The 16,532-nt window shown below is 39.9% G+C and overlaps 1 protein-coding gene across 1 annotated transcript in view; it reads right to left on the bottom strand.

Annotated features, from left to right (window-relative positions):
• Nucleotides 1-16,532, bottom strand: part of PLXDC2 (plexin domain containing 2) — a 520,858-nt gene that overhangs the window by 34,698 nt on the left and 469,628 nt on the right. The window contains exon 13 of the mRNA XM_006141612.3: nucleotides 3,242-3,402. Within this exon, the coding sequence (XP_006141674.1) occupies nucleotides 3,242-3,402 (161 nt within the window). The remainder of the gene's footprint in view (nucleotides 1-3,241; nucleotides 3,403-16,532) is intronic.

Here is a 16,532-nt window from a genome sequence, read left to right as displayed (position 1 = left end):
GGGAAAGAGGCAGAGAAGAGAAAGGCTGGGGAATCTGTGGAGTGAGTCTGCTTCACTTAAGAGTGGGGAGATGAAAAAGAGCTGCTCTTACACTTAGGACACTTTGACCTTACATAATTAGTAAGTCTCCCCCTCTGAGCCTGTCTCTCCCTTGTGTTATGAAGGTACAGAATGATCTCTAAGATTTCTCCTAGCTCTAATACTCTATAAATATGTGTGCATGGATAACCACCAGCACACCTCACATGCAAGAAAACATGCAGGCTCTAAATCTAAAACAAAGAACCAGCTTCAAATGCAAAAGAAAAAAAAAAAAGATGCTCTCACTATTTAACAATCTCACCTTGCAGTCATGCAGGAATTGCCATGAGCTAGCTTTAACTAGGTCTTTTGCCCTGTGCAGTTTTGCCCTGAAGACCAACACCATCAGATATTTCACAGGATCTTCTTGTTCCCAATGTCAGAGAAAAGAAGCTCACAGTATATTAAAAGGCTGATACATGTGAGGGTCTTAGCAGACACAGGTGCCATAAGTCTGGCTGATCACAGAAGCTTTTCGGCTGGCCCCCATCAGCTTTTAAAGGAATCGATTCATAACCTCAGGACAGTTGTGTACTTACTACTATAAAAATCAAACATATCAGGGACCAGCAGTTAGTGTAATGGTTATGTCACTGGACTTCCATGTAGTCGACTGAGGTTTGAGTCCCGGACCCGGTGGCTTAAAACTCATGCTGGGCTGTGTGCGTGTGTGCCCAAGATCCCGAGAGGAGAATGAAGGAGAAGGGATTGAGGCGTGGCCATCCCCCCTGGGGGGTGATTTCTCACTTTCTATCTCTCTGTCTCTCTCTGTCTGTCTGGCGAGGGCATGTGCCCTATAGCAAAAAACCTCTCTCAAAAAAAAAAAAAAATCAAACATATCAACTAAACTTAACAGCTTTGCAGCTAAGTGTAATGCCTGAGAATTGTTCAATTACAATGACATTAAGTGAGGATGTCATTTCTGGAATAAATCTTACATGAGACTTCACTCAAGTGTGGATATTTCTAACCTATTTTGCTGGTCGATTACCTGTTTTTGAAAACAACCAGCCAAACAAACACACTGTCATTTAGTCTAAATCTTAAGGAACTTACACATCTTCTAGGGAGGAATAAATCAGGCACATATTTAACTCAAATGTAAAACAGAACAATACATGCCAGAGAAAGGCAGTGGTGTATTCCTACAGAGAGTATTTCAGAGGGGAAAAAGATTACGCCCAGCTGTCCAGAAAGGAAGATGGTCTAGGGCAGCTTATGGGGTTCATGACATGGAAGGCTCTTTGGTTCCTGAATTCAAGAGCTGAGGTGGGAGGGGAAGGTTTTCTTAGTAAAGAAGACAAATGAGCAATGTCTTGAGACATGGAGAATTCAGGATGTGTGTGCAGAAAAGCAGAGAGGGAAATTTAACAGCGGCACCTGCTCCAGGCTGGGGGCTGTGTGATAACATTGGAGGTGACAGAGGAGACTGAGGTTTCCAACCCCTTGAATGTTCATATAAGGGGAGGTGCTTTATTCTGCAGACAGGAGAGCCACAGAGAACTTCAGAACAATTATTTAATTGATTTGTCATTACCCCTCCTAATACGGGGGGGCAAAGGTGATTTTAACTCTGTAGTTTAAAAGACATTTCTCACTCAATGAATCATCTTTCTGCATATCATGCAATGAATTAGAATGAAACTCTTACCTATGTAAAACCCTGCAAGGGAAGATATCCTTTGTCAGCCTAGTATTTCTAGTATCCTTTGGTGATGGCAGAGATGTAGCCTCATTAAGATGTTAGGGAGAGGGGCCAGTCAGTGGGGTAGTGGTTAAGAAGCTGGACTTCCACATGGCTGACTGCAGTTTGAATCCAGACCCAGAGGCTTGGACTCACGTTGGGTTTATGTGTATGCATGTTCCAAATCCCGAGAGGAGAAGAAGGGATCGCAGCATGGTCATCCCCCTGGAAGGTGATTACTTACTTTCTCTCTGTGTCTCCAGTGAGCACACGTGTCCTATAGTAAAAATCTCTCTACAATAAAAAAAGATGTTAGGGAGAAAGCTGTATATTCAGGGACTCAAAAAACCGAACCTCTGTGAGAGACGGGGGGGGGCCTTAGTCATACTAACTCTGTCCCGTGGTCTCTAGGCTTCCAGTTTCAGCCTTCTGGATATGAGGGCTACCCCTTCATAAAAGCTCCTGGGCCTCTTACCTATTTGCTTTTGTACGTTGGCACTAAATCTAGACATTGTACAAAAAAAATAAACACTAGGCCAGTGGGTGGCATGGTGGTTAAGGTGGCTGCATCCCACATGGCTGACTGCATGGTTGGAGTCCTGGACCTGGTGGCTTGAAAAACATGCCAGATGCAAGTGTGTGTGTGCCCAAAGTCTTCAGAGGAAAACGGAGAAGGAATTGTGGTGTCACCATGCTTCCTGGGGATTGCTTTCTTATTTTCTCTCTCTCTCTCCAGTGAGCACACATACCCCATAGCAAAGTTGAAAATACAGAAAAAGAAAAACAAGAGAACGTAACACCAGTTCAGCATAGTGCTCTCTTTGGAGGGTATGGGTGAGTGGGTATGCACTTATATACAAATGTATAAATATATACACATTATGCAAAATAATAATACTAGGTGGTCAGGAAAGTCATGACACATTTTTTTTTTCCATGGAAAAAATATGTCATAACTTTCCCAGAGACCCAGTAGCATATACCATTATCTTATTTCACATCTGTCATTTTATAACAATAATGATATGTTTTTCTAGATAGGCTGTGAGCATTTTGAGAGCAGGCTTGCCATATTATATCATGTACACAGTCAATACTCAATTAGTAGTATTGATCATTTGATTTAAGCTCAGCCTTTCAGCCTTCAGATATGAAGCATCACTTCTTTCTAGAATCAGGAGAACAGCTGGTTAATGTATCCGGTAAAATAGGATAAAAATAATATGGTTCCTATTTTCCTCTAGCTCTGTAAAAGGCAAGGTAGCTTATTTCCTTAGAAGCTCCTGGGATCAGGAAACTGAACTCATCATGTGAAAGCAATCACTCAGTATGTCTGTGTGTGCATGTGTGTGAAATCAGCTAGCTGGAAGATGAAAAATGGGCAAATCATTGCTCAGTATTAAACACAGGTGGTGGCAGCCCATGGCGACGGTTCACCAGCTGGTGTGGCTTTTATGTGTTCCACTTGACACTCACCTCGATGAAGAAGATGCTGGCTGCTGATGTCGGGTGGTGATACATGTAGACTGTCACAAGGATGGCTGCTGCGATAATGAGGACCAGGATGAGAATTCCAACGATGAGGCCGGCGTGGAGGGTTCCCCCTTTCTTCTCAGCTGCGCTGTCATCTGTAGAAGCTGAAAGACCATCCCGACTGTCAGGGCATTCACGTTGCACCTTTAAGTCTGCATTTTCATTTGGGGTAATATCTGTGCTTTTAATAAAGTATCACTGTATCTTTTGTTTACCCCCTGAGCGACTTTTCCTTTCCATAACACCAATTTTAGAGGATATTTAGACAATGACAATTTTATACTCTTATGAGTATAAAAATACCTTTATAATTGTTTAAATTCTAGTTCAACAAACAAAATGCATCATTTTTACTCTACAAATACTGGAGAAACTGCCAAGCTCTATACAATGAATTTAACTGCCGTTTTTCTCTTTAAAACTACAAAGTTGCCTATAGAAAACTTGATAACTCTTGAAATTTCTTCTCTCATTTCCTTTTTTTTTGTGTGTGTGTGTGGGGGAGAGGTTTTTGCTATAAGACACATGCGCTTGCCAGACAGACAGAGACAGAGAGATAGATAGTGAAAAATTACCCCCCAGGGGGGATGGCCACGCCACAATCCTTTCTCCTCCATTCTCCTCTTGGGATCCTGGCACGCACGCACACGTGCCCGGTATGAGTTTAAGCCACTGGGTCTGGGACTCGAACCATGGTTGACTACGTGGGAGTCCAGTGACATAGCTATTATGCTAACTGCTGGTCCCTCTCATTTCCTTTTAAAAAAGTTTAAATCAAATTGTATCACACATATCTTTGTGGGTCACACAGGCATTTTCAGAAAGTTCGGCTCAGGGCATAATCTTCAAAATATTTTAAACTTGCCAGTGTAGCAGATGGATGCTATGTGGTCCTCAGATAGCTTTGTCACTCTCTAAAGGGAACACCACAGACATGAAAATGTCCCATGATGCCACAGACCAGGGTCTCGGACGGTGACTTTTACAAAGACGCTTTCCTCTGTGATGCACATTTGCAGAGAATGAGGACAAGGAGGGATTACATTTCTAAAGTTAATAACTACGCAAGCCAAAATCAATCGACCAAATAAAACTAATCTCTAGAGTCTTCTCTTGTTCTAAAATTCTGTAATCTTTAATAATTACTCAGGCATTTAGAGATCTTCCTAAATTATGTGCAGTGAGTAATAGTATCTTAGTGCATGACATGATTGGTATTTTTGACTCATTAGATAATTTTTTAAGACTCATATAAGTTCCAGAACAGTGGCTCCCAATCTTTTCATGAACAATTTTCCTGTTATTTTTATCCTTGGCCTCTATGTTTTAAATACTTTTTTTTTTATGTTTTAAATACTTTTTGTCTATTAAACTTTATTAAGTATTGATTTATTAACCTTAGATTTTTTTTAATAAAAAACAAACATGTCTGCCCATCAGAATGGGTGGTGTGTGTGAACTTAAAGAATTGCAGATAAAGGAATATGACCTCCGACTTCTTCCTACTCATTCTAAACATTTTTACTGGGGCTGTTTACTCTTCAAGACTCACTAATCAGTACTCTGTCTTCAAATCTACTAAAGCTCAAAACCTAAAGTTATGTAACCTTCTCTTACATAACTTATTAGTGAAAGAATATTAGATTTAGAATAATTCATTACAGAAAAAATTCATTTATAGTGTGCCAGGCATATTGTTCTTGCTTTCCAAGTATCAAATCAATAGCCCTAAGAGACAGTCATTACTATTCTTCTTTTATAGATGACAAAATTGAGACATAGGGAAATTAAGAAATGAACTAAGGGGCTGGCCCAGCAGGGGAGTAAGAAGCACTGTGCAGAGGGAGCTGGATTCCACACGGTCACCTGAGGTGCAGAAGTCGGCCTCTGTGGCTTTCTCAGTGAGAACATGCACGCATGCATGCCCATGAGATGATGGGACAGAGAACTGGAGGAAAAAGGATTGTGGTATGACCAGGACCCCTTGTGAAGGGGTACTCTCTCTCTCCTTCTCTTGCACCTCTACATGTACCCTCTGACATTGAAAATACATATGCTAAGGCTAAAAAGATTATTAAGATGGAACTGGGTTTAAACATAAGCCATCTGGTTGCAGAATCAAAATTCAGAATCTCTGATCAATACCACCTCAACTAACACTGAGCTGTCTTTGCTGCTGTTTCCTCTTACTTCATACCATGAGTTCTTCTGACAAAGAATTTTGGAAAGAGCCGGATCATTTCAAATGAAGGAAAATTCATTTACAAGATGGTGAAAGAATTGATGTTATGCCCTGTGGAGAGCAGGGGCTGTGTCTGTCTTATTATTTCTCTGAGACTAGAGTTCAGGACAGTGTCTTTCATTATAGACATGTAAATCTGTGCTTTGTGGGAGGGAAGGGGAAAAAGAGAGAGGGAGAAAAAAGGAAAGAAAAATACAGGCTGTTGAAAATGGATCACAGCTATTGGAATGACCACTTCTCCAATAAAAATCAAATGAGGTTGTAATAAATGACTTCATCATTCCGGTCTTCGGTTACCTTATCTCCGCAATACGGTCAATACGGTAATTAGCCCACAGGGTGTCTGTGAGAATTCAAAATTCAATACACATGTGAAAAGTTCTCAGGAAAGTATGTGGCATGCAATAAGCACTTAATTAGCGCTAAGCTGGTATATATTACGGGATTTTTTAAATATGAGGCAAATAACACTGTCCGATTCATGACACCATATAAACTATGTTTTTGCCCTGACCATTTGTTGCTTTTAGAGTTTGGCCTCCTACTTCAGTATGGTCATATTACATCTTGTGGACTTGGCTTTTTTTCTTATTTTTATAAGAGTATGACACATTACTTTTATGGGAAAAATAAGATTAATTTAAAATGTTTGCTTTGAGGAAAATGTGGCAGAAATCTCTTCTCGAGTCAAAAGGGAAGGCATGGATGTTTCTTCAAATCCCATGAATAAATAATCTGTGCCTCTCTCCTTCACTCCCTGTACCCACACTTCCACGTCTCCATCTTTCCCCTGGTTTCTCCCTCCTTCTTTTCTTCCATTTCTCTATCCCCCCACCCACCCATCATCTGGTTCTGTTTCTTAGTTTGCAGTCCTTGCAGCACACCAAGTTTCAGCCTCACTACTGTGTGTGCAAAACTTCAGTATGGTCATATTACATCTTGTGGACTTGGCTTTTTTTCTTATTTTTATAAGAGTATGACACATTACTTTTATGGAAAAATAAGATTAATTTAAAATGTTTGCTTTGAGGAAAATGTGGCAGAAATCTCTTCTCGAGTCAAAAGGGAAGGCATGGATGTTTCTTCAAATCCCATGAATAAATAATCTGTGCCTCTCTCCTTCACTCCCTGTACCCACACTTCCACGTCTCCATCTTTCCCCTGGTTTCTCCCTCCTTCTTTTCTTCCATTTCTCTATCCCCCCACCCACCCATCATCTGGTTCTGTTTCTTAGTTTGCAGTCCTTGCAGCACACCAAGTTTCAGCCTCACTACTGTGTGTGCAAAACTGGGGAGGAAAGATCAAGGTACTCATGAATCGGTGTTAGGGCGCCAGTTCCCAAGTGCACCAGAGAACCTGAACCTGTTGAAGAGGTAGCAGACAAAAGACAGTCCTTCTTAAGAAGGGAGATGACATGGGACCAGTAGGTGGCATGGGGGTTAAGGTGCTGAACATTCCCACACAACTACTGTTTGAGTCCTGGACCAGGTGTTTTACTTTCTCTCTCTCTCTCTCTCATCCTCTGTGTCTCTTTCTGGTCAAATGAAAATAAATGAATAAATAAAATAAATAATTATTAAAAAAAAAGAAGGGAGAAGACAGCAAAGGGCACATTTAATTCAGTAAGAGCCCTTGCTAGACCAATAATTATCTTTGACGTGCAGGTGTAGGTTGCCAACCTTTGTAATGTACGATCCTAACCCAATTTGCACTTCAAGAGTGGTAAACCTCACTCGCCCCCTTTACTTAGGTATACACATTGACTCTCACAATTATCACCTATTCATACTTTCAGTCATGATTTAGTTATGTTATCTTCCTTTTAAAGCTTCTTTTTACATTGCCGTCCTTTTTTACTTTAAGAAGATATTGCCTTAGGGCACATGCACTTGCTGGGGAGTGAGAAGACAGAGACAGTGAGAGGAAAGTGAGAAATCACCACCACCCCGGGGAAATGGCAACACCACAATTCCTTCTCCATTCTCCTTCCAGAATGTTGGGTGTCCATGCACACACATGCACATGTGCCCAGTGTGAGTTTTAAGCCACGTGGTCCAGGACTGGAACTGTGATCAGTCATATGGGAGTCAAGTGACAAAAGTGCTACGCCATCTGCTGGCTTTACCTTTTAAATTTTAAGATATCATGGTCATATCTAATGCAATTTGTACAAAGTTAGTTTATGACTAGCTAATTAAACATTTTATAACATTTTTGGATGATAATAATTTTAACAAAACAAACAATCTTCAGGATCAGCAGATGGCATAATGGTTACATCACTGGACCACAATTGGACCATAGTTGACCAAGTTCGAATCCTGGACCTGGCGGCTTGAAATTCATGCTGGGCGTATGTGTGGGGGTACCCAAAATCCCAGGAGGAGAATACAGAAGAAGGGATTGTGGTGTGGCCATCCTGGCGGGGGGTGGAGGGGGTTGGTGATTTCTTGCTTTCTGTCTCTCTGCCAAGCACATATGCCACATAGCAAAAATCTTTCTCAAAAAAAAGAAAAGAACAATCTTCATGGGTTCTCAAGATAATTCTAACCAGTACACAAAATAAATATTTAGACATATATGCATGACACAGGAGGACTTTATGACATGTAGCAACTAAAGCAACCATTTAAAGAGAAATTAGCAAATTTAATATTAAGATATTACAAGGGTATCCTTGTATCACAGTAAGTGCTTATTTCAAAATACCTCAGAGTGATTATCTGAATGGAATGACCAAGTTGCACACACATTTTTGGAGAACACATTTTTCTATTTTCTCATTATTTGACCAAGCTTTTTTGCAACAGTTGTGACTCTACAATTAGTCATTTCCTACACAGCTCAAACATCTTTATTCTAGTACTTTCTATGAACTTAGGGTGGCCACATAGTCATAGGTCCTGTAATGGCCCATTAAAGGTGGTTGAATCTGAAGGGGAAGTAAGCACTCCATTTTTTCACTACTTGGGGTCCAGTTTAATATCACTGTTCTCTCAAATGATGTAGTCTTTACATACTTAAGGGTATCTGCTAATAGAATGCAGAGGATCCTCTGAGTTAAAAATGATGAGCTTCTCTAATGTAAAACTGAAATTTACAAAGTATAAGCAAGTGCTTAGTAACAGCCATGGCTGAAATTTAGTTCATGCACAGTAAGGGCAGACTACTTACATAAATTGATTGTGCTCCTTCAGAAAAGACAATAAACTAAGATGTCACGTTTGGAAATAGTCAATCCTGTGGCTTGACTGACTGTTCTTTTCAATTGGTAGATAGAAGTGGGTCAAAGGAAACTGAACCTGCTTCACATATAAACTCCTTATTTTATTTTAGTATTATTATTATTATTTATTTTTTTGGAGAGGTTTTTGCTATAGGGTGCGTGTGCTTGCCAGAAAGACAGAGAGAGACAGAGAGATAGAAAGTGAGAAATCACCCCTGAGGGGGGATGACCAGGCCACAACTTCTTCTCCTCCATTCTCCTCTCGAGATCTTGGGTACACATGCACACACACCCAGCATGAGTTTAAGCCACCAGGTCTGGGACTCGAACTGCGGTTGACTACATGGGAGTCCAGCGATGTAGCCATTATGCCACCTGTTGGTTCCAAACTCCTTATTAAAGCTCATCAGGATCTATCAGAAGTTAGGGGAATATTCAGGAGAGGTCAGGAGGTATCTAGCCTTGAAACATACATTTTTATTCTATTCGTAGAAATATGTTACACTACTTCATTCATGTCCCAAAGTGAACAAAACCTTAAATAACTATCCTTCTCACACAGAATTCAAACCTTTAGTCATTTTTTTCTGCCTTTCATTGTGTCTTAAAGTAAAAGAAATTAATATAAAGGGCAGTAGACACTATAAAATAAAATTTCTAAGTCAATAAAGTAAGTATGGAAATACATTTGAAGGCCAGCCCTATAATATAGAGGTTAAGGGAACCAGATTCCAGATGGCTGACCATAGTTCAAATCCTGGCCCTGCAGCTTGAAAAACAGACTGGGTACATGCCCCAAATTTTAAAAGGATGAAGAAGAAATGGAGGTGAAGGAATTGCAGAGGTGATCATGCCCTACTGTGGGCATGATATTTCTCCCTCTCTCATCTCTCTCTGGTGAGCACATATACTCTCTGGCAGTTAAAACAACTAAAAATAAAAGTGAAATATATTTTAAAGGCCTCAAAGTGAAGACTTTTTTGTACTCTGTTAAAGCCATATTTTAAAATATAAATGAAGCACAGAAAAATCAATAGTATGAAAGATAATATACTCCCATATGATCCACTGAGTGACCTGTACAGTGTTCCTGACTTTTTAATACTTTATAAAATGCAGATCAATATTTAGACACAGAAAGGACTAAAAGAATTGTCAGATTTATCAAAGCAATCTGGGTAAGTTTTAGCTACCAACAGATCTTTAGTAGGTTTAAGTACACATTTGAAAATATCCAGGGCCCCATGCAAATGTGTATAATTGGGTGCACTTCATGAAAAATTTGTGACTAAATATATGGATAGGAGGAAAGAGAAAAGAAATAAGGAAGTAAAAAAAAAAAGAAGAAGAAAGGAGAAAGAAAATATGTTGTATTCTCAAAGTATACCATTTAATATTGTAACAAAAAGCAGTTGATTTTATTAGAGAAACAGAGAGAGAGAGAGAGACAGAGGAAAGCAACCTCAACAGGGTCTCACGCCATGATCCCCTCCCAAGCCTTCCCATCCATCCCAGCCAGTCAAGACCATGCATGGGCAGCTACCCACAGTACACAGGTCGACCAGAGAACCAAACCCACCATCTTCCTATAGATCAAGCACAGCCTGAGCAGGGTATTACCACTGGGTAACGGGCGGCGTACCATTTCATTTTAAAGCTCTATGCTTCCTTGCTCTCTCTCTGACATTCTTTTTCCAGATTTACATGCATGTAGCATCGATATCCTGTATTTAGAAGTATAATTCTTCAATATCATCAGAGTTTAATACATTATAAAAATAATCTGCACCTACTATTAAATCTTGCCAATGAATAAAGTCCAAGAATAAAGTAAAACTAAAATAAAAATATTCCTTGTCTGAAATTTTATTCACTTTAGAACTAACTCGTCTTCTGGCCTTAAAGGGAAACACTGCACCTCATAAATTCCATAATGTATTAGTGTCCATTGAGGCTCTGAGAAGCTGACAGGTTGGATCAAGTCTTACACAAATTTTCTCAAAAATTCATAAATCTTATATGGATGATGCCACAATGTTCTTTTTCGAGCTTTAGAATGAAATTAAACTAAATGCTTACAATGTTAGTGTTTCACTTTAAGATGAAAAACCCGCACAGACACACAACTTTCTCTGTGGAATATAATCTAACCTATTTATAAGCTAAAGCGTGTAGATCAAGAAAATGAAATGATACAAATTTTAACTAAATCGACTCTCCTCTGGAAGTTCCCCTTGTCACTAATCTCATTTTGCAGCTCTTATATTTTTTTCTGAGCTCTTTTACTTTCTGTAGACATGATCATGACCTTGACTTCACTCGGAATTTCTTCTAGTGTTCCGTATGTTTTCAAATTTTTGATAATTCTCTCGGTTTTTCAATTCTTATTATTTTGATTGCCAGAGGGTGCATGTGCTTACCAGAGAGAGAGAGAGGGGAAGACAAAGACAGAGAGAGAAAGAGCACGTCTTCAATGGGCATGGTTACACTGCATTCATTTTTCCTCTATTTCTCCACGGCGTTAGGAATTTGGGCATGCATTCATATATGCTGACATGGCTGTCTGGGCTGGTTCAAACCATGGTCAGTCTTGTGGGATCGGGCACTCTGTCTCTCTCTCTCTCTCTCTCTTTATTACCTAAAGAATTATCTATTTAATTTTCTTTATTATTATTATTTTAACCTATCATAGGGCATGTGCACTCACCTGAGAGACACACGCATACACACACAGATAAAGTAAGAAAGCAAGCCACCAGGTCTGGGACTTGAACCACGGGCAGCTATGTGGGAGTCCAGTGCCTTAACCACCATGCCACCTAATGGCCCTGGATCTGGTTCTTTTAATCTGTGTTATGGGTCTGCCTTGTGTTTTTACTTTCCCTAATTGCAGTGTTACTATTTTTTGGATGCTTATTGGTCTGTCAGTACTATTTCAACATCAGGGTGTCTCAAAACTTATACAAGGTATACTTAATTCACAGTCTGTCTCACTGTGACCATGGGTTCGCACTTCACACTATGACATCACCACTGAGGGATTTGGGTAAATCCTGTGAAAAGGTATTAACATGGTGCACAAAACACATCTAAGTGCATTCTGCACGGTAAGAATACTATCTGGCGGGGAAGCTGGATCGGCTTCTCCTTTGCAGCCTGTGCATCTACAGGGCAGCTGTGAAATTTCATTCAGGGAAGCATCTGTAGCATTCTAGGCTGAAAGAGCTTAGAGTTATGACAATCTTTTTTTCTTGTTCTTTTTTTTAATACAATAATCCATTACTTTTTATCTTAGAAAAATGAAGCTAAATAAAATTTCTGTGAAATCATATTAGAAGAAATGTTTGATTCCATCAAAATGAGGGATGTGGGATAGAAGTTATCGAATGATAAATTGCTTCCAGCCTCATTAGGTGATAGGCTTTCATGCATGTACGTATAAGCATCTAAAAGAGCAGATTTGTGGTATGTGTAGGTTTTATAAGATCAAAAATAAATCTTTGGAATAATTCATTATTGCTTTTTCACTTCTCATATGTGTATGTGCTATTCTTTTGTGTATGTACTATTCTTTAATGGTTCTAACGTTTTCAGCAATCAAGACCTTTACAAGACATCATTGTTAAACTTTTCCCAAACAGCTTTTTGTATCAAATATTTTCTACTTAAAAATGCTTTTAAAAACTCTTTCTGAAAAAATAAAAAGTTTGTCTACTTCTACATAATAATCCACAGAAAAGAAATTTGAGTATTTTAAATTTCCAGCTAAAGGGGACCAGTAGTTGGTGTAACAACTGTGTTGATGGACTCTCATGTAGTCAACCGTGGTTCAAGTCCTGGACCTGGTAGCATAAACTCATGCTGGGCATGTGTGCGTGCGTGCCCAAGATCCCGAGAGGAGAATGGAGGAGAAGGGATGAGGCATGGTCATGCCCACTGGGGGGTGATTTCTCGCTTTCTGTCTCTCTCTGTCTTTCTGGTGAGCGCACATGCCCTATAGCAGAAAACGCTCAAAAACAAAACAAAACAAAACAAAACAAAAACAAAACAGTCCCAGCTAAATATGCAACTAAAAGGTTTTATGGGAACGTTTCTCTTCTAATTCCATGTCAAACCATTGTATGGCTAACATACTAGAGTTTGTCTGTTTTGGGGATTTTTGCCATAGGGCACCTGTACTCCCTAGGGCCTTTCATAAAATATTAAATTTAGTAGAGATTTGTAATGAGTATATTCACAGTGCCTACAGAATACAGAAATAAAGTAAATAAAGTACTTTCAAGGTCTAGGGGCACTGGACATGTGATGTTGTAGGGTTTTGTTTCTTTTCCTTTCCTTTTTCTTTTTTCTTTTCTTTTCTTTTCTTTTCTTTTCTTTTCTTTTCTTTTCTTTTCTTTTCTTTTCTTTTCTTTTCTTTTCTTTTCTTTCTTTTTTCTTTTCTTTTCTTGAGAGAGATTTTTGCTATAGTGCACATGTGCTCCCAGGATGGAGGGACAGAGAGACAGAAAGCAAGAAATCACCCTTCTCCCCCGGCCCTGGGAGAATGGCCAAGCCACAACCCCTTCTCTTCCATTCTCCTCTCAGGATTTTAGGCACACATGCACACATTTCTGATGTGAGTATTAAGTTTCCAGGTCCGGGACTCAAACCACAGTTCACTGTGTGGGAGTATAATGGCATAACCCTTCCACTATCTGCTGGTCCTAGATGTTTCAGGTTAGATGATAACTAGCACTCATTCCCTGACTAATGATATTCCATCCACTGTGCACAGAGCTTCATGTTCCAGGAGAATTGATATTCCAAGACCTAAGGGGCAGATGACCTGATATACGCAATTTTATCACATGCCATTGAATCCCCCTACCCCAGAATAAAGTTTTTGTTAAAACAGATCATTTATATGCACAACCTAGAATTACCACAATGAATGTTCACTACCCTCTTAAATCCATCAGGTTTTCTGAACATGGAAGAATCCTCTTCCCTTGTTCCTCTCAGTGTGGAAAGGCAGAAGTGTATCTAAGCCACTTGGCTAATGTGGAACCTTTGGGTCTTCCAAGAACAGCATCTTGGACTCTCACCTCTAGACCTAAAGGGCAAGTATTTTTGCAATCCTGACTTCTCTTCTGCGAAACAGGCCTAACAGTAATACCCTCTTTATGATGGTTGTGAGTATAGGAGATAAGCTTGGAAAGGGCTTCCTTCAGGCTGTGCCCAAGACTTGGTGCTACTCACACTAATCCTTATTCTATTGATCACTGTACTTTACTATATTGATCCCATTAGTATTATTAATACTAATTATTCTTCTATTGATTACCACCTTCATTCTGGCCAGGCTACCAGGGCAATACGAGGCCTTCCTGACATGAGTCATGAAAATGGGGAATCCATACTTTCAATGAAGCTTAAGGACATACTAGGTGAATGCAAGGACATCTCAGTGAATATTTTTTTCAGTAGAAATACTAATATCCATCCCACAAGTCCACCCACCCCTAAGGAAACACACTGACCCAGCAGTGGTTGGAAAATGGGAGATAAAATCTGCAGTCACTATTTGAAAAACCAAAGCCTTGTTACTAAGGTCCAGTAGGGTATCTGAATAAAAACCAACCCCTTCATGGATATCCATAAACGACATCATATAAAAAAACCTGCGACATATCAAGCCAATCACAATCTCTTTGATGGCTGAGTGTATGCTTAAAATGAATGAAAACCAATTTTTTTTTTTAAGAAAATATGGATTAATTTACTTGCTGGAGATACTAACTTGGCCTCTGTGTGTGCCTCAGGATTGAAACTTTAGTCCTTGATGTTCTTAACAACCATATAATCCTAACAACCATATAATCCTTTTGTTACTTGCTGTTGTTTGATGTGTTATTATAACTCCCCAGGAGGGTAAATGAGCAGCATTCTAGGATGTGCTCTGGCTCTCAAGGAGACAGAATCAGCAGCTCAGGAAAACAATGACGACAACCACTAGAGCGAGCCTTGACTTTCATTTTGGTTTGCTTTATCAGAACTAACAAGGTGGGCCCGTGTACGAGATTGTCGAGCGAGTCAAGATGTATTTTCCATGGTTTTCTATACAAAAATGCATCATGGCTTTCCCGATGACCCAATACATCAAGAAAGGAAAGAAAATCAGAAACTACTGAGAACCACTTTTGCAAGATATTTGTATTTCACTGCTTAGACTCAGGACTGGGAAAAGGGGGCTCAGAGAGTGCTCCTAGCAGGGCCAGAATCAGTCTGCTTGGGGAAAAGGGTATTAGAAAATGGCATAATAAACAAACAAAGAAAATAACAAAACAAAACAAAACAAAAGAGAAAATGACATAATAAACGCAAACTGCCCCTTAGGTCTTGGAACATCAATTCTCTTGAACATAAGGCTCCATGAGCTGACGGTGGATAGGACATGGTTAGTCCAGGGAGGGAGCACGCGTTTTGCTCTAACCTGTTCCGCCAAATCAGCTTTGCAAAAAGGCTCCACTGTTTGGGTATAGAACAGTTCCATGAATTGTACAGCTACAAGGGCTTTGGTCTCAAAGTGCCGGGTGATGTGATTAGACAAGTGGTAAAATTCCCCTGGACTCTAAAACGCTATGATTTGGCCAAGCTGGAGCTGCAGGGTTCTTTTTCCTTCCTCGGTCCTTCCCTCTCTCCCTTCCCTATGGTTCTTTCCTTGGAGATACTGGATCGCTTTAATAGGAGAATAGCAGACAAAAGACTACAGAGTCGACACCAGATACAACCTCCCTGCCATAAGGACAGGACGATGGATAAGGCAGCCCTCACCCTGCTTGGAGTTAGAACCCAGCCCATTCCGTATAAACTGTGTGACCCAGGCAAATTACTTAAACCCCTGTGCTTCTGATACTTTGTATGTAAAATGGGATTACAGTTTTACTTTCTTCTAGGGTGCTGTAAGGATTAAACAAATTAAACATGCAAAGCCCTTAGAGGAGTCCCTGGTATATAGTTAACAGCCCAATAGTTGCGGGATAATTTTATCATTATTAGAAATTGCATGGGAAGGTTCTAGGAACATTTAAAGTGAAACACAAATCAAATCATCAGAAGTGTTACATTTTATGCTTACTAATTAGAGAAGCTGGCTTACTAAGAATAAGCCTTGCTGTTTTGGAAATTTGAAGAAGTCTGGAAAAATCTATTCATGAGAATTTGAAAAAAAAAAAAACAAAACAAAACCTGTTTCATGAAAAAGCACATAAAAATGCCTCTTTATTCTACCAAGGTAAAATGTGCATCTCTGGGATACCTGGATCTGTAACTGTAGAGACCCCAGTAATTGCTACCTAAATCAAGATATGAAACACTTCCATCTCCCTTGTCCCTCCTTAAAGTCAGTCTTCGTTCCTCTCACTCCCAGGCAACCAGTGTGCTGATGTCTATTACTGCAGAGTAGTTTCTTTAAGTTTTTGAATGGCATATAAATTGAATCATACTACATGTATTTAGAAGTATCGGGCTTCTTTGGTTTAACTGTGCTTTTAAGATGTATCTGTGTCGGGACCAGCAGTTAGCGTAATGGCTATGCTGCTGGACTCCCACGTAGTCGACTGTGGTTCGCGTCACGGACCTGGTGGCTTAAAACTCACGCTGTGCGCTTGTGCGTGCGTGCCCAAGATCCAGAGAGGAGAATGGAGGAGAAGGGATTGCGGCGTGGCCATCCCCCCTGGGGGGGTAATTTCTCGCTTTCTATCTCTCTGTCTGTCTAGCGAGCGTAC

Source organism: Tupaia chinensis, unplaced genomic scaffold, assembly GCF_000334495.1.
Source record: "Tupaia chinensis unplaced genomic scaffold, TupChi_1.0 Scaffold000060_1, whole genome shotgun sequence".
NCBI lineage: Eukaryota > Metazoa > Chordata > Mammalia > Scandentia > Tupaiidae > Tupaia > Tupaia belangeri.
This window is presented reverse-complemented; position numbering and strand designations above follow the sequence as displayed.